We start from the raw sequence: 19106 nt of genomic DNA, 5'->3' as shown, positions 1-19106 counted from the left end.
ATCGCCAGGTGCCTGCTTCGCCCATCCTGTACCAGCAGATTCGCTGGTGCCTGAGCGAGCTCTGCACTAGTGTGATGTGCATTTTTACACAGGGAAATCAGAGAATCAGCTGCAAGACAAATGTGCTTGTTAATGCTTTGTAAGAATGGTCTTAAAATAATAGGTTTACCTCAAGAGGTGGGAGTCTCGATTTGAGGTTGATATTTATGATAATAACTTGTGAAAGTAAGTAAACTGAGTGTGAAGGTTGTTGCCCATTACTGCGAAAATGCACGCATTTTAGCCTTAGGGGGAACGCTGCTCATGGTGAAGTATAAGTTATAAGAACATAAGAAAGTTTACAAACGAGAGGAGGCCATTCGGCCCATCTTGCTTATTTGGTTGTTAGTAGCTTATTGATCCCAGAATCTCATCAAGCAGCTTCTTGAAGGATCCCAGGGTGTCAGCTTCAACAACATTACTGGGGAGTTGATTCCAGACCCTCACAATTCTCTGTGTAAAAAAAGTGCCTCCTATTTTCTGTTCTGTTTTGTAGCGAGGTGACCAGAACTGAACACAATATTCAAGATGAGATCTTACTAATGCATTGTACAGTTTTAACATTACTTTCCTTGATTTAAATTCAACACTTTTCACAATGTATCCAAGAATCTTGTTGGCCTTTTTTATACCTTCCCCACATTGTCTAGATGAAGACATTTCTGAGTCAACAAAAACTCCTACGTGATAGTGTGCAGTGTTGTCCGGTTTTAGTGCTGGCATCATTAAAGACAAGACAGACAAAACAAACAAAACGCAGATGGTACTTTTCTCTACAGGTCCTTTCAGTTTAGTGTAACCATCACAAGGAACAGATCACCTCACTACATTCCCTTTATATACCATCAACTATGACGCCTTGGTTAACGAGCGCACCCGCTCCTCCAATCCGCAGATGCTACAACAGTTAACCTTCTGGATCGATGATTTAGTGTATTTAGATGGCCAACTTCTGCCTAACCATGGGAATGAACTGTCGGGCCATCCAGTCCATGGTACTCTGTTCCCTTTACTCAGCACCCTAACAGGTCGGGAAGGAGATCTAACACCAAGAGTCATTCGATCTCTGTCACACACACACATACTTTGCAGTTAATGATTTAACCCTTTTGCAGTCCATTTATTCAGTGCTTTTCAGGCACGTCCAGGTCTAATTTATTTTCACACGCGCTGTTTAAAAAAAAAAAAAAAAAAAAAAAAAACTTCAGAGTAAAACAGGTTTAAAAGGCATTGAATTGCAAAAGGACATTAGTACTGTATCTACAGCCAAGTCCCACCCCTTGTTTGCTGTATTTTTTCTCAATAATGTGATCCAACTCATTATTTTATTACTATAGCATCTATGAAATTATTTTGAGCGCTGGATGCAAAAGCAGTTATCTCCACTGTTATGTCCGTGTTATCTCTGTAGTGCGTTGGACTGTGAGATACGCCCTCTTTTTTTTTTTTTTGGTTTCATTCAGCCATTGAAAGGTTTTCCCAGAGAAAAAATGACTAGAGATCTATGCTTGATGCCTTTTTGATGATGTCAGACATGGTGCGACATAGGACTGCAAAGGGTTGAAGGTTCCAATTCAATTTAAAAAAATAGTCATAGTGAGTTGCACTTTCTTCAACGATTTAGACATAATCAGAAAGACATAATTGTCTTTCACGCTACTTGATTTATCCTTGCTTGTAGGTATCAGCCAGAGCCGTATCTCCCACTGGCTGCTGCAGCAGGGCTCTGACTTGAGTGAACAGAAGAAGAGGGCTTTTTACAGGTGGTACCAGATGGAGAGGACCAGCCCTGGTAAGACATGGTGCACTTTTACAATCTTTCTCTCTAACTTTTTTTTAGATGATAATGGCGGCTGAAGTAATATTTTCTTTAGTCTTTTGACTGACCATATGTACAGTATGAATCATCTGACTATAAGCAACATGTTTGAACAGTGTGTTCTGAGGCAGGTTAAACACCACAGAATATCTGTTGTGTGGTGAAAAAAGGTGTTGAATATTCCGCTCTGCTCCGTTTCCATTGTTTTCCCTCCCCAGTGATTCATGTATTTGTCGTTCAAAAATAACCACAATAATTTATAGTCTAGAATTCCAGAAATACTACTAGAGATTATTTATGATGTTTTTTATTTATTAATTAAAAAATTAAATAAATAGCGTTGGAGATCAGTTGTATTTAAGACGTTTATTACATTTATTGTCAGTTTTTAGACAAGTTGTTTTAGTATACAGCTTAATAAAACTGGAGCCCCACTTTAGCAAGTTTATTATTGTCAGTTTTACTTTGGGGAATTTCTTTGTGTTTTTCACATTCAGTAATTTAATACAGGATGTAACAGTACAGTTTAGATTACTGTAGCAAGTGTGCTTTTGTAACAAATATGTAATCATTGTAGCCTTTCCAGTACAGGGATTATTATTGTGTATGCAGGTCATATAATGTATGTCCAAGATACTTAAGCAAGTGTCATTTTCCCTGTTTTTCTAGTTTCATACTGGGTTGCTGCATTATTACAAATCATACAATGAAGCTGTCAATGTCAAGAGGAATGCTTCTTGTTTCTAACTGAAAGTATGTGTGTTCTTTTCCCAGGCGCCACCCTGAATATGCGTCCTGCCCCCATTGCAGTGGAGGACCCCGAGTGGAGACAGACTCCACCCCTGGTTAGCTCCACTCCGGGCAGCTTCCGGCTGCGTAGGGGCAGCCGCTTCACCTGGAGGAAGGAGTGCCTGGCTGTGATGGAGAGGTGAGCCCAATTAGCAGAGCTGCTGTTGCAGGTATGTGCAAAGGCTTGTCATAAACTTAGAAATAAATTGCTGCATTCACATTAAACTATTTATTCCATCACGCTTTGAAAATATTACTTGATAGTTTTGGGACAGAGAGACAGATTTAGTAACCCTTTGATCAAGTTCTATTATATATAAACTTATGGAAACTATAATATGATCCAAAATGGAAAATTACCTATACGGTAACAGTATCCTGGGAGACTGTCAACATGGTATTAGGAAAGGGAGTTCGTGTCTAACTAACCTGCTTGGTTTTTCTGAGGATGCAACATCGATAATGGATAATTGCAAAGCATATGACATGGTTTATTTTGAGTTCCAGAAAGCTTTTGCAAAGTCCTGAATAAAAGATTTATTCTCAAACTGAATGCAGTTGGGATTCAAGGAAACACATGTACATGGATTAGGGAGTGGTTAACATGTAGAAAACAGAAAGTACTGATTAGAGGAAAAACCTCAGAATGGAGTGTGGTAACCAGCGGTGTACCACAGGGATCAGTATTAGGTCCTCTGCTATTCCTAATCTACATTAATGATTTAGATTCTGGTATAGTAAGCAAACTTGTTAAATTTGCAGACGACACAAAAGTAGGAGGAGTGGCAAACACTGTTACAGCAGCAAAGGTCATTCAAAATGATCTAGACAAGATTCAGAACTGGGCAGACACATGGCAAATGACATTTAATAGAGAAAAGTGTAAGGTACTGCACGCAGGAAATACAAATGTACATTATAAATATCATATGGGAGATATTGAAATTGGAGAAGGAATCTATGAAAAAGACCTAGGAGTTTTTGTTGACTCAGAAATGTCTTCATCTAGACAATGTGGGGAAGCTATAAAAAAGGCTAACAAGATGCTCGGATACATTGTGAAAAGTGTTGAATTTAAATCAAGGGAAGTAATGTTAAAACTGTACAATGCACTAGTAAGACCTCATCTTGAATATTGTGTTCAGTTCTGGTCACCTCGCTATAAAAAAGATTTTGCTGCTCTAGAAAGAGTGCATCTTGTCTAGATCATTTTGAAAGACCTTTGCTGCTACAACAGTGTTTGCCACTCCTCCTATTTTTGTGTCGTCTGCAAATTTAACAAGTTTGCTTACTATACCAGAATCTAAGTTATTAATGCAGATTAGGAATAGCAGAGGACCTAATACTGATCCCTGTGGTATTCCACTGGTTACCACATTCCATTCTGAGGTTTCTCCTCTAATCAGTACTTTCTGTTTTTTACATGTTAAACACTCCCTAATCCATGTACATGTGTTTCCTTGAATCCCTACTGCATTCAGTTTGAGAATTAATCTTTTGTGCGGGACTTTGTCAAAAGCTTTCTGGAAATCTAAATAAACCATGTCATACGCTTTTCAATTATCCATTATCGATGTTGCATCCTCAAAAAAATCAAACAAGTTAGTTAGACACGATCTCCCTTTCCTTGACTGTCTCCCAGGACCCTGTTACCATATAGGTAATTTTCCATTTTGGATCTTATTATAGTTTCCATAAGTTTGCATATAATAGAAGTCAGGCTTACTGGTCTGTAGTTACCTGGTTCAGTTTTGTTTCCCTTTTTGTGGATCGGTATTACGTTTGCAATTTTCCAGTTTGTCAGTACCATCCCTGTGTCAAGAGACTGTTGCGTGATCTTGGTTAGCGGTTTGTAAATAACTTCTTTCATTTCTTTGAGTACTATTGGGAGGATCTCACCTGGCCCAGGGGATTTGTTTATTTTAAGAGCCCTTAGTCCCTTTTTTCCAATCTATGATTTTGCCATTTGTATCTCTTAGACATTAAACCCCCTCTTTGAATGTTCTCTTGCTGTTGTAATATTTTCATTTTGGAATTGGTTTTAGCTCCCTTAGCAATGTTCATTTCTATTTCTCTCTTGGCCTTTCTAACTTCCTTTTTGACTTGCGTTTGCAGTTCCGTGTACTCTTTCTGCGTCCTACTTCACTATAGGGATGGTGTGTCTTGAGGCATGGGCAGCGTTAGGTTTGCGCCACACATAGCGCTTTGAATTTTGGCCAAAAAGCTCTATCTTGGTCTCATCTGACCACAAAATCTTTTCCCAGATTGCAGCTGGGTCACTCTCATGCTTTCTGGCAAACTCCAGACGTGCTTTCAGATGGTACTTTTTGAGTAACGGCATCTTTCTTGCCACCCTCCCATACAGGCCAGTGTTATGCAGAGCTCTTGATATGGTTGACTGGTGCACCATTACTCCACTCCCAGCCACTGAACTCTGTAGCTCCTTCAAAGTGATCCAACACTTGGATATTATTTTGTACCCTTTCCCTAATCTATGCATTTGTATTACTTTATCTCTAACTTCTGTAGAATGCTCTTTGGTCTTCATTTTCCTTCAGATTAATTGCCTTACCAATGATCCTTCAACAGTGGGGTTTTTATCCAGAAAATGTGACAGCAACTTTAATGGCTCACAGGTGGAGACCAATGGTAAGGTAATTGTGTCCTCGTTAGGGCAATTTCTTTCATTGTTGCAAACTGAGAGCTTCCACAGCACAGGGGTTGAATACTTATGCAAGCAAGATATTTCAGTTTTTTATTTTTCTTAAAAATATTTCCCAACATAAAACCAATGTCACCTTACAATAATTGATTCTGCGTTTCAGTGTTTAAAAAAAAAATATCGAACAGAAAGAAATTTCAGTGTACCATTTTTAATTCGATAATATGGGAGAATTGGTCAGGGGTCTGAATACTTTTGCAAGGCACTGTGTGTGTGTGTGTGTGTGTGTGTGTATATATATATATATATATATATATATATATATATATATATATATATATATATATATATAATTTATTTTTCAGTAACACTGTTAAAATAACAAAGGTTGCAGTTCAAAATCACGAGTCAGGAAATGGGACGTTAAGGTTGTACGCCTATGCATCGCACAGTTTGGCCCTCATTCTCCAAGGCACAGTTCTAGAAAAAAAGTAATTCCTTTTACTGAGTGAGATACATATTCAAATGCGTTTGGTAAACCAATGGTCTTGGATGGATATGTGGCAATAGCATTTTGCTTAGTGGCAAGTGTGCCAACTTTGCATTGGAAGTAACAGTAGTAATTATGCAACACCTATATAACGTCTACAGACAATAGTACAGAGTGACCTGAGTGACAGTGAGCACAATTAAAGTGTACTTGTTTTGTCTATGATTGTGTCAATATTGGCACATACTCCAAGAAGCATGATAGCTACAGTCCAACACCAACATTTTTTTTTCCAGTGTAATGTCAATATGGGCAGTCTTGGTGGAGCATTTGTTATGGGAGCATTCATTTTAAATTTAATTACAGAATCAAAATACATGAGTGAGTAGTTTTTCGAGATTTACGATTATACTGTAAATACAGTATAATCGTAAATCTCGAAAAACTACTCACTTCTAAATCTTTTGTAGTTATTTTTGTATTACTTTAGTATAAATACATGTTAATTTGGATTCATATGTTGTTTTTTACTGACTTTATGTGAACGAAAAGACACACATTTGCCCGTTTTCTATTGGAAATAGTGATATTTTGAAATATCACTGTCCTGGTCACAAAAGCAAAGTTTGTGGGGAATAACAGCCATTTTCTATACTTTTGAGGCATAAGCAATTAGGAAATAACACTTACTACCCAGGAACAAAAAAAATAAAAATAAATTGTTACACGGTGTAACCATTAAAAAAACACAATGGTAACTTTAATAACTACAGTACATCATGCAAGTTATAAAATAGTCTGAAGTGAAGTAAGACTAATGTAGATCACATAAATTACTGTAATTCACAAAAATAAAAATAACAAATCACACTTCCTTTCATGGAATGATTTAAACATTTGGTATTTAGTATTTTACTATGCCAAATAACTTGGTACGTCTTTTTTATAAAGACAAAAAAAAAAAAAAGTTGTACACTCAATGTTGTACTTCAACAGTATTAAGATCTATTATTTGCTCAAAATTATGTGCTGCTGTAGTTTGTTAAAAATTTTAACGTATAAAATAAAATAAATAAATAATTATTTTAGCTGATGGTAAATAGAATTGGGAAATGATCGGTCTTATTGCTTAAAACACAAACGTGTACCGCAGGTTATTATTTAAGAGCAGAGATGAGTTGTTTATATTTTCAACCTGATTGAGACATTGGTCGTGTTGTAGTGCAGATTTCCGCAGTTCTGCACAGAATCTCGGAGATGCGCTGTAGACACTCAATACCCACAGAAATCTGTGCAGATTCTGCATAGCCCAGCGCAGCTTTGAAATGTTACTGCAGAGGCCCAAAGGGACGATGCAAAGATCACGAGTCACCTGCTAATTGTAATGCAAACAACCACTAAAACCACTGCTGCCACCTTGTTAGCGGAGGAGAACGACATTTTATCATTATACAATGAAACTTTAAATTACCTACCGTGAACTTGGTTCTGAATGAGAAGATGGCCACCAAACATTGTTTTATGGGATATACACCTGCCTATTGGTAGGTGTCACTGAGCTCTTGCTATCAAAGCTGCCGTAGGCCCCCTTCCCCGGATGACCTCCTCGTCCCGCCTGTTGAGGGGATAAAAGTCACCCAGGAAAGGATCCACCTCTTTTCGTGATGAAACCGTGATGACGACTGACGCAACCTTGCGGTTGTTGGCCATCTTCTCTTTCAGGGAACCAGGTTTACCATAGGTAAACTAACATTCCCTTTCAATTCGAAGATGGCCATCAAACATTGTTTATGGGAAAACGAATACAAGAGCCGTGGCAAGGGAGTGAAGAATGGCAGCACACGAGGGACACCAAAGGTCAGTGGTGTGAGCATGCAACCTCAAGGACCCTTGTGCCCAATGAAGGCAATGAGGGATCTATCACATTAAGGCAATAGAACCTGGAAAAAGTATGCGGCATTGCCCAGCTAGCCACATTACAAATCTCAGCATTGGATGCACCTCTAAAAAGCGCCCATGACAGCCACACCTCTAGTGGAATGTGTGGCTATCCGCCCAGGCGGGGGTAAGCCAGCACCATCAGTTGCAGTCGAGACTGTCCGCAATCCAATGCAACAGTCCCTGCTTCGAGAGGGGCTATCCCAGGGTCCATGTCCCATGACAAAGAGCTGATCAGAATGATGCAATACTCTTATCCTATCCACGTAACATCCCAAATATGCATGCAGGAGCTATGCACCGATAGCGCCTGCAGCTCACTAACACGCTTTGCGGAGATGATAGCCAAGAGGAAGGCTGTCTTCATGGACAGGTGCTTCAACTCGATGTAGTTCAGCAAGAGAACATTCAAAGAGGAGGTTAAATGTCTAAGAGATACAAATGGCAAAATCATAGACGAAGAAAAAAGGAATAGCAAATATAGTAAATGATTACTTTTCACAAGTTTTTACAAAGGAGGATACGGACAACGTGCCCCACATGTCAACCAGTTCCTATCCAGTTTTAAATAACTTTAGCATAACTGAGGCAGAAGTGTTAAAGGGACTAGGAGCTCTTAAAATAAACAAATCCTCTGGGCTGGATGAGATCCTCCCAATAGTACTCAAAGAAATGAAAGAAGTTATTTACAAACCGCTAACCAATATCATGCAACAGTCTCTTGACACGGGTTGTACCGACAGACTGGAAAATTACAAACATAATACTGATCCACAAAAAGGGAAACAAAACTGAACCAGGTAACTACAGACCAATAAGCCTGACTTCTATTATATGCAAACTTATGGAAACTGTAAGATCTAAAATGGGAACTTACCTATATGTAACAGTATCCTAGAAGACAGTCAACATGATTTTAGGAAAGGGAGATTGTGTCTAACTAACCTGCTTGATTTCTTTTTGAGAATGCAACATCAATAATGGATAATTGCAAAGCATATGACATGGTTTTTTTAGATTTCCAGAAAGCTTTTCACAAAGTCCTGCATAAAAGATGAATTCTCAAACTGAACGCAGTAGGATTCAAGGTAACACATGTACATGGATTAGGGAGTGTTTAACATGTAGAAAACAGAAAGTACTGACTAGCGGAGAAACCTCAGAATGGAATGAGGTAACCAGTGGAGTACCACAGGAATCAGTATTAGGTCCTCCGCTATTCCTAATCTACATTAATAATTTAGATTCTGGTATAGTAAGCAAACTTGTTAAATTCGCAGACACAAAAATAGGAGGTGTGGCAAACACTGTTGTGGCAGCAAAGGTCATTCACAAAATTCAGAACTGGGTAGACACATGGCAAATGACATTTAATAGAGAAAAGTGTAAGGTACTGCACGCAGGAAATAAAAATATGCATTATAAATATCATATGGGAGATACTGAAATTGAAGAAGGAATCTATGAAAAAGACCAAGGAGTTTTTGTTGACTGAGAAATGTCTTGATCTAGACAATGTGGGGAACAAGGCTAACAAGATGCTTGGATACATTATGAAAAGTGTTGAATTTAAATCAAAGGAAGTAATGTTAAAACTGTACAATGCACTAGTAAGACCTCATCTTGAATATTGTGTGCAGTTCTGGTCACCTTGCTACAAAAAAGATATTGCTGCTTTAGAAAGAGTGCAAAGAACAACAACCAGAATTAATAGGCATGTCATATGCAGACAGGCTAATAGAATTAAATATATTCGGTCTTGACCAAAGAAGACTATGCGGCAACCTGATTCAAGCATTCAAAATTGTAAACGGTATTGACAATGTCGACCCAAGGGACTTTTTCGACCTGAAAAAAGAAACAAGGACCAGGGGTCACAAATGGAGATTAGATAAAGGGGCATTCAGAACAAAAAATAGGAGGCACTTTTTTACACAGAGAATTGTGAGGCTCTGGAACCAACTCCCCAGTAATATTGTTGATGCTGACACCCTGGGATCCTTCAAGAAGCTGCTTGATGAGATTCTGGGATCAATAAGCTACTAACAACCAAACGAGCAAGATGGGCCGAATGGCCTCCTCTCGTTTGTAAACTTTCTTATGTTCTTATTTCTACTGCTTAACTTATCTCAGCATCAATTAATACTGAATTATCAATAAGACAAACCGTACAGGTCACCACCAATCAGGTTCTAGGAAGAGCAGTTATCCAAGATGGGTGCCCTAAAATTTTGTAACTTTCACTTTGACAGCTGCTTAGGTTAGCAGCCAAATATGATTCAGTTTAAAAGAAGGTTGTGCTCTGGGAATCTGTCTCTGGTAATATTCCACTTGTACTATTGCTGACCTGTATTTCTAGGAAAGATTATTAAACTAGAGACCACTGCTGTATTTTTGGATTTCAGCATTCAGCTGTGACTGGTAAAACATTCATACCATATACATGATATGGTATCTGCAAGGTAGGCTGACTCCTGTTTCTATCCCCCAGCTATTTCAATGAGAACCAGTACCCTGATGAAGCTAAAAGAGAAGAGATAGCCAATGCCTGCAATGCTGTGATTCAGAAGCCAGGTATGAATTAATTTAATTAATGCTTATGTTACTGTAATAGTCAGAATCTGGCCAATCTTAAGTTTTACCAGTCAACATTTACCAAATAAGGTGGTAAATGTCCAAAATTCTGAAGACATTTACCAGTTAATCTTATGATTTACCGAAGCTTATTGATAAATGCAGGTATATCATCAAAGAATATATTTATTTCTGCATTTAAATTGTCAATTAACAAAATAATCATTAATATCAAATAATATAATTATTTATATGTACACATTAGCAAAAAGCATTGATGTGGAAAAATGTATTTCTGCATATAAACGTTCCATTAACAAAAAACATTATTGATGGAAAAAGGTGGTTTGGCGGAGGAAGGGGCTTTGTGGTGAGGAGCTTGTGGAGAATTTGGGAAATTTGTGTCCCTACAAGGATCCACAATTCATGGAGGACTTCTCCAGATTCGAGGGAATCAACTGAGGAATGGCTCCGCCAGAAGGTCCAACCCCGACCACCTTCCAGACTGACCCCTCTGCCTTCCACGCCCAGTGAGATGACAGGGAGTTTGGGAACAAGGTGAAGATGCCTGCCAAAAAGCCGGAGAAGACAGAGCTGCATGCCCGGAAATGAGGAACTGCCATTCCCGGAAGCAGCAAAGCTGTCATCTGCAGTCAAGGGGGGAGGAGCTGCCTGCCCAAAGGCCTGAGAAGGAGGGGCTGCCTGACCAAGAGCCAGAAAGAGAGGAATTGCCGTCCTGTGTGCCGAAAGGGGAGGAGCCACTGTGCCCAGCGCTGTTATTGCCATTGCCACTGCCAGAGTGCTTAGCGCTGTTGAGCGTCACTGCCGGAGTGTCCAAGACTGTTGTTGCCAGCGCTATTATCAGTGCCCTGTGCCACTGCTAGTGTTGGGGCCACCCCAGCAGAAGGAGGAGGTGAGGAGACAACCACCCCTGTGCAACAGTCCGGCACCTGTGAGGCACTTCCCTCGACCTGGCCTTCATGTCTGGACCTATGGTTGCTGGACCTGACTCCTAGGTCACTGCACCACCAGGCACAGTTGGTCACCTGATCTCCTGCTACGCTCCCCTTGCTGGCCTAGACGTCGCTGCTCGCACCTCTGCCTGGGGTTGCCAGCTTGTGCTCCCCTGTTGCCAGTTCTCGGGCCTGTTATGGAGGCCTGAACTGACTTGTCCTCCAACCCACCCACAGGGAGTAAAAACAAGACTATTTGGGACTCCTGGGGTAATAGTTGGGGCTTAAAGGAGGGGGCTGTTTGCACAAGGTATGTGGCTGGGCTGAGGCCTGCCCCTGTAATTAATGTATAGTTGGTGGCGGTTTATATTATAAATATGGTTTGGTGGTTTAAAAATAAAATAATGTGTATTTTTATTTTATTTTTTTTTAAATACTGCGTGCTAGATATGACCTGGCAAGGAGATTAAACTTTCCTTCCTGCCTAATTGAAAACAAATGTGCAGCTGGTGACCAGGTATTAACTGTGTAATTAATAATTAATTAATACTAGTCACCTGTCTTTAAAAAGGGCCTGGAAAGCCAAGCCCTTTGTTCTTCTTTGTTAGTTCTGGTGTTTGGTGTGTTCTGTGTTTTGCAAGCCTGGAGGTGAGCTACGGGTCATCACCATGTGTATGGGTAGGGGATTTTAATCCCTCCCAAATTTATTTAAAAAGGTTGGGAGAGTTGCTGAAGCGGGGCCTCCCTTTTAATGGGAGTAACGCTTTGCCCGAGCTTTTGTTTCCTAGCTTTGTTTTTGTTTTGTTTTGTATTTCTGTAATTATGTGCACATGTGTGTTCTCCAGCTCTAGGGATACCATTGCTGGTACCCTAGTGGTAGCCACCAACCACTGCAACTCCATGCAATATTTGTGAATATTAATAAAACCTGGTCGCCTGTGTGGCGTTTCAATTGCAAACTCTCTATGTCTCTCTAATATCTCAGCAGATACCCACACCATGACATTACCCCCTGTCACACACGCACATGAACCCTTGTTCACCAGAAAGTGACAAACAATTTCCCTGTCATTAGCCAAAGACACAGTTATTCTTGAGGTGTACCTGTAAATATCCAAAGTAAAGCGTTATCATGTTTATTTCTGCCTTTTACCGTATCACATCAGGGTTCCCACGGTCAGGGAAATCCTGTAAAAAAAAAAAAGTGTCATGGAAAAGGGCCAAAAATTTAATGATTAGGAGTGGTATCTGGGGATAATGTTAATTTAAACTTTTGACAGCTAATAGGTGAAAAGGATGTTGGACTGACAGGTCAATGTGTCTCTCGGGAAGTGAATGCAATTTTGATGCCAGGGCCTCTATTGAGATAATACAGGATACAGGTATATGTTTCCTTATTTAATTATTTGTGATTTTTGCAGACTTGCTGAAGCTAAATTGTGATAAGCAGACATTGCCTCCAAGAAATGCCATTTTTGGAAGGACGACCCAGAGTATGTCTCATGGCTTGAAGAAGTGAAGGATAATGTTCACAAGGCATATTGCAATTTGTGTAAGAAAATATTTGATGTGGGAAATATAGAAATAGATGCTAACAAGAGCAACCTGAAGGGGAAAACCAACTGATGGTGATGGGTCATCTGGTACATCAGACAGCAGCTCTTTCTTGCCAGCTAGCAAACATACAGCAACAGTTGTGGCAGTGCAAGAATCCATGAAAACTGCTGTTGCCAATGATGATTCAATCAAGGCAGAAGTTAACTGGGCAATGAAGGTGGTAATGAGCCATTACTCATTTAATTCTTGTCAGAATGCTTCACAGATCTTTGCCAAGATGTTTCCTGATAGCAAAATTGCACAGGAATTCGCATGTGGAGCTACAAAGTGTGCCTACTTGTTGTGTTTTGGCCTTTGACGAATGCCTGAACAGAATCTCACAGAATGAGCTGATGAACCTTATAGTCAGATACTGGGACAATGACACTGATCAACTGGCTGTAAGGTATCTTGGAAGAATTCCTTGGTCATGCCACTGCAGCTGACCTAATGGAGCACTTCAAACAAGGTACAACCCTGCTGGATCCAATGTCTTATTGCAGATCTCAATGAATGGCCCAAACGTTAACTGGTGATTCTATCAGGATTTTGTGCACAAGTGTCAGATTCAGAAACTGCCAGAGCTTCTAAATATTGGAGGCTGTGGACTCCACGATGTCCTTGGAGCCTTCAAAAGGGAGCCAATGAAACTGTTTGAAAGCCGACACCTAATGAGGTCACTCTGGCAATTTTTCCATGACTCACCAGCGAGGGAGATGATTTTTTGAAGGTGACAGGGAGCACACTCTACCCACTTCAGTTCTGTGCACACAAATGGGTGGAAGATGCCAAAGTGGCTGGCTGTGCTCTTCTTATGTGGCCAAATATAAAGAAATATGTTTCAAACTTTGGCAAAGACCCAAAGAAGGCACCCAGTAAAGTCTTATTCACAACAGTCAAAATGAAAGAGAAGAAGCTTAAGAGCAGCATAGAGGTCATGCGTAAAGAGGCTGACGAGTTGGCAAATAAAGCTAAGGAAAAGCATGATTTTACCTTCTTGGCAAAATCTAATGCTTTCAGTGAAAAAAAACTAGCAGAAAATAAACTGACAGGGCTAGGGGAAAAGATAAAAACATGAATTAAAACAGTTTTTTAGCTCACCATATATATAAAAAAATGCATGCATCATGCAAAGGTGATAAACATAATGGAATTCAGAAATATAAAGCCTCAAGTTTTTGGGGTTTTTTTTCGTTTTGTTTTTTAACCAGAGTACTGTATACCTTTTCATCTGCAAATAATGAAACAAGGCCACATAAAGTTTTATTTTTTGATGCAGTTTCCTGAATTATTCTTCTGGATTAATGAGACCCAAAATTGGGATTCTTTTTTTCTTTTGACTTTCAGGGTGTTTGATAGACTGTATTCTTCAATGCCAATTGGAAAATATATTTGTATACTCTAACTGTTAGTAGCTATGGTTTGTTTTGTTATGTTAAAGTGGGTGGACCGGATACCTGTAAGGGGTGGGAGGAGGCCATCTTGACAAAGAAGCTGATTATCTTTTCTGTCTTGTTAATCAATATTATCATTATTTCCTGTGTACCGATCCAAGTCCCGCACAAAAGATTAATTCTCAAACTGAACGCAGTTGGGATTCAAGGAAACACATGTACATGGATTAGGGAGTGGTTAACATGTAGAAAACAGAAAGTACTGATTAGAGGAAAAACCTCAGAATGGAGTGTGGTAACCAGCGGTGTACCACAGGGATCAGTATTAGGTCCTCTGCTATTCCTAATCTACATTAATGATTTAGATTCTGGTATAGTAAGCAAACTTGTTAAATTTGCAGACGACACAAAAGTAGGAGGAGTGGCAAACACTGTTGCAGCAGCAAAGGTCATTCAAAATGATCTAGACAAGATTCAGAACTGGGCAGATACATGGCAAATGACATTTAATAGAGAAAAGTGTAAGGTACTGCACGCAGGAAATAAAAATGTACATTATAAATATCATATGGGAGATATTGAAATTGGAGAAGGAATCTATGAAAAAGACCTAGGAGTTTTTGTTGACTCAGAAATGTCTTCATCTAGGCAATGTGGGGAAGCTATAAAAAAGGCTAACAAGATACTCGGATACATTGTGAAAAGTGTTGAATTTAAATCAAGGGAAGTAATGTTAAAACTGTACAATGCACTTGTAAGACCTCATCTTGAATATTGTGTGCAGTTCTGGTCACCTCGCTATAAAAAAGATATTGCTGCTCTAGAAAGAGTGCAAAGAAGAGCGACCAGAATTATTCCGGGCTTAAAAGGCATGTCATATGCAGACAGGCTAAAAGAATTGAATCTGTTCAGTCTTGAACAAAGAAGACTACGTGGCGACCTAATTCAAGCATTCAAAATTCTAAAAGGTATTGACAGTGTCGACGCAAGGGACTTTTTCAGCCTGAAAAAAGAAACAAGGACCAGGGGTCACAAATGGAGTTTAGAAAAAGGGGCATTCAGAACAGAAAATAGGAGACACTTTTTTACACAGAGAATTGTGAGGGTCTGGAATCAACTCCCCAGTAATGTTGTTGAAGCTGACACCCTGGGATCCTTCAAGAAGCTGCTTGATGAGATTTTGGGATCAATAAGCTACTAACAACCAAACGAGCAAGATGGGCCGAATGGCCTCCTCTCGTTTGTAAACTTTCTTATGTTCTTATGTTCTTATGTTTCCTGCCATTTCGTCGTAAACATTAAGAATTTAGTCATGGAAAATCAGAAATTTGTCATGGAAAATTCCGGGGAAAAAAAAAAAAATCAGGATTTGTGTGGAAACCCTGCCATACACTGTCTTCCTTATTTTATCCAGGGTCTAGTCTTAAACCGACAGTAAATAAAATATTCCAACAGAACGTAATAGTGCTAGGAATGTAGCATTTACTCAACACTGTTGGAAATACATGTCATAGGTGCATGAGGGTTATTAGAAATGTTTATTTTATGGCCCTGTTTCAAACAAATATTTACACACTGAAACTTGCTTGAATGTGTATTTTCACTCATTCACACTCCGTGTCTCTCTCTTCAGGGAAAAAGCTATCAGACTTGGAAAGAGTCACCTCCCTGAAGGTCTACAACTGGTTTGCAAACCGACGGAAGGAAATCAAGAGAAGAGCTAATATTGGTAATGTGTCAGAAAGGGGACTTCTGTAGTGGCTTTAAAGATGTATTTCTTTTATTACAATAACAGGGTGGGCAGTGAAAAGGGTAATGACACAAAGTGTAGGGAGGTAATAGTTAATTTGCTGTTTCCACTGCCTGGCACTTTCCACTGCTAGAATGGCTATCGGGCCAGGTTTTGTATCTCATACTCATTGTAGCCAAAGTGACTACAAAGGAAGCGTTTCATCATGTAGCCAGGTGGTGTGTATAGAAAAAAATATATATATAAAATTGCTACTATTCATGCTTTTCTTTATAATGTATTATTGTTTTACATTTAGCAATGAGAAGCTTTCATTTTTAAAAGAACATACACATTGAAAGCTAAATCAGTAAACTTACCACACAACCACTGCGGCATGGAATGAAATCACTGTCGCTATCTGTTGATGAAGAACAATCAGATTCACTTTCCAGCTGTCTTCTTTTGGAAGGTGGTTCTTGAGAAGGCTGTCTAAATTTGTATTGTGCCATAATGAAAATAGCAGTGAACATTCTTTCAGCTTCCATTGCTTGGACTGCTTTGTTCTAAACACAGTCTTCCCAACGGTTTATTTATTTATTTATTTATTTATTTTAAACAATGCAATCCCACAGTGACCTTTGACACACAACAAGAATTTCTGGAGTTGGAAGGTTTGGGTGAATAGAAGCACTGAAACACTATTTTTATTCCACTGTTTTGGATCAATTGAATAGCCTCCCATTAGGTTAAAAGAGATGTTTGGTTTTTTTTTTGGCAGACACCTTTATCCATAAAAAAGATGGTGTATGACTAGAATAAGCACTGCCTGAATATAGCATGTTAAATGTGCATGAATTATCTCGGATATTTTATGGTAAGGTCTGTTTTTTCGAAGAAGCAACAATCCTGGAGAGCCATGGGATTGATGTGCAGAGTCCAGGAGGACACTCAAATAGTGACGACATTGATGGCAATGATTACTCCGAACAGGTAGGGGGCATTGTATGTGCAAGGAATGTATTGTTCTTGTTACCACTGGCACTTAACATTTTTGAATGGAAGCATTTATATTGAAACACAATTATGTTATTGTGTTTAACTAAAGTACTGTATGTGACATTTTGAAATTAAAAAATGTGCAAAAGTGTAGTTTTGAATAAATATGTTTTAAATATAATTGTATTGTTTGTATTTAAGCTAGTTTTACAAGTGTATAAAGATATCTGTATTGGAGCCATTTTATTACCTTTAACATGCAAGGCCTTGTTGCTGTGTAAATACATTGAGTAATTTAATGTAGTTTTCCAGGAAATTGTTTTGTGTTCATTTAAAATATCTGTAGATTGAATGGGATTGAATCACATTTTAAATAGTTGGTGCACGTGTGTGTGTGCATCTGTGTTTTAAATTTCTTCGTTGAAGTAAATTGTTTTGTCTTGGCATGTGGTTGTAATGCTGCTACTGATGTCTTTCAGGATGTTCTTTGAAAATGGGCTGCAAACGTCAGTGATCTTCTCTACTTAAATATTTCTAACTAGCATCTCCTCTTCTTCATGGCAGGATGACAGCACCAGCCACAGTGACCACCAGGATCCTATCTCTCTAGCTGTGGAAATGGCTGCTGTAAATCACACCATATTAGCGCTGGCGAGACAAGGCGGGGCCGGGCAGATCAAGACAGAGGTGCTGGATGATGACGACTGAGATTCTCATATGAGGAATTTGGGGGGGGGGGGGGGGGGGGAGTTAAAGAGTATATGGTGACCAAAACAATTCTCGTTTAGCACCTTTGCAGATCAGCTCTGTCCTGAATTTCTCTAATCCCGTTTCAGCAAAGTAATGTTTGTAACATGAATGTATATGCTTGTCCATTTAAAAGAGAACAACTAAAAAAAAAGGCCAGCCTACTTACCTCCCTTGGCACGGTGCCATTTACCTTGGGTTTCATATGCCTAGCATTACAAATAAAGGACTCCAACCCTCTCCTTTAAGTAGTACAATTCAAACAGACTGTCTCAGTTATAAGGGATTCTAATGTCCTTGCATTTGATGTAAGTATGCTTCCTTTAGTCTTTGTTTCTCTGTTTCTAATTTATCTGCCTAGTGATATGGAACACACACAGTACAGCCCAGGGTCATGAGCCCATTTGTAGATCCCAACTCCTCCCAAGACTACATACACTAACACTTATACAGTGTTAAAAAGGAAGGTAAAACCATAGAAATATACAGTCAAATAAATTGGCTAAAGCCTTCGGCCTTGTCAGAACTGAAACAATGTGCCAAAACATTATATAGTGTGTTTTTTTTTCAGTATTTAAATTAAGTGCAGCAGGCCTGGAAGGTAAACACTGCAGGCTAGTGGCTTTACCCCTGCTTCCTATCAAAACTGAGAAAGGTCTTGGGATCTGTTGATTTACAGTGTTTCCACTTCTACAGGAAAAAACCTGTATTTACAGTGTACAAAAAAACATTTGATGTGTTTTTGTTCGTAATCGAAAACATGGAAACTATTGTGCATTCATTCTGCTTACTATATATATATATATATATATATATATATATATATATATATATATATATATATATATATATATATATAATATTCTTATATATATATTATTTAGGTCTAAAGGTCTGTGAAGACAGATTTTACCTATTAACTTTAATTTTAGTGGTTCTCAAACTTTTTCTTGTTGGGATCCCCTTTAAAGTGACTTTGTTCTGCTAATTGAAAAAATATATAAATAACATAGCAAAAATACATACTGTATTTGACAAATATTAATTGCACTGTAATCATTACTTATAGTTAGGGCTTGAACTTTTATTTATTTATTTATTTATTCTCTACCTCCATTTAAATGTTAATTAGTAGTTAAGCTGTCTCTGTATCCTAATAAAGAGAAAACTACTAATTAAAGACTGGGTTTAAGCTTTTTTTTTTCTTTGCTACAAATCAAGGAGATTTTAAATGATGGACTCCGTACGGATATTTTAAGCTGAAAAAAACATCTGTCAGGACAACTCTGTTAAACGAGTGAAAATAGTAAAAGCTACAACGATAAACTAGGCGACTGCAAAAATGAAATGCAATTAGGATCAGCTATGAGCAATTAA

At 38.7% G+C, this 19106-nt stretch overlaps 1 protein-coding gene across 3 annotated transcripts; it reads left to right on the top strand.

Annotated features, from left to right (window-relative positions):
• The first annotated feature begins 1599 nt into the window (after positions 1–1599).
• LOC121316547 (homeobox-containing protein 1) lies at positions 1600–18503 on the top strand. 3 transcript variants are annotated; one of them, XM_041251581.1, is made up of 6 exons: positions 1600–1831; positions 2633–2786; positions 10229–10311; positions 15888–15983; positions 16885–16976; positions 17547–18503. In XM_041251581.1, the coding sequence occupies exons 1-6, from the start codon at positions 1813–1815 to the stop codon at positions 17688–17690; spliced, it is 588 nt and encodes a 195-aa protein (XP_041107515.1). In that variant the 5' UTR covers positions 1600–1812; the 3' UTR covers positions 17691–18503. The 3 variants fall into 3 exon arrangements, with proteins under 3 accessions (XP_041107515.1, XP_041107514.1, XP_041107516.1); XM_041251580.1 differs by having other exon boundaries at positions 16882–16976; XM_041251582.1 differs by having other exon boundaries at positions 16882–16976; positions 17462–17638.
• Positions 18504–19106: the final 603 nt, after the last annotated feature.

Source organism: Polyodon spathula, chromosome 6 (genome assembly GCF_017654505.1).
Source record: "Polyodon spathula isolate WHYD16114869_AA chromosome 6, ASM1765450v1, whole genome shotgun sequence".
NCBI lineage: Eukaryota > Metazoa > Chordata > Actinopteri > Acipenseriformes > Polyodontidae > Polyodon > Polyodon spathula.
The sequence above is the reverse complement of the archived record's forward strand: the minus strand, read 5'-3'. Positions and strand labels throughout refer to the sequence as shown.

What these genes read in the sequence shown, in the direction of transcription:
- LOC121316547 (XM_041251580.1), top strand. An exon ending in TGCCTGGCTGTGATGGAGAG is followed by an intron (nt 2,787 to 10,228) that starts GTGAGCCCAATT and finishes TCTATCCCCCAG; the next exon opens with CTATTTCAATGAGAACCAGT. An exon ending in TGCTGTGATTCAGAAGCCAG is followed by an intron (nt 10,312 to 15,887) that starts GTATGAATTAAT and finishes CTCTCTCTTCAG; the next exon opens with GGAAAAAGCTATCAGACTTG.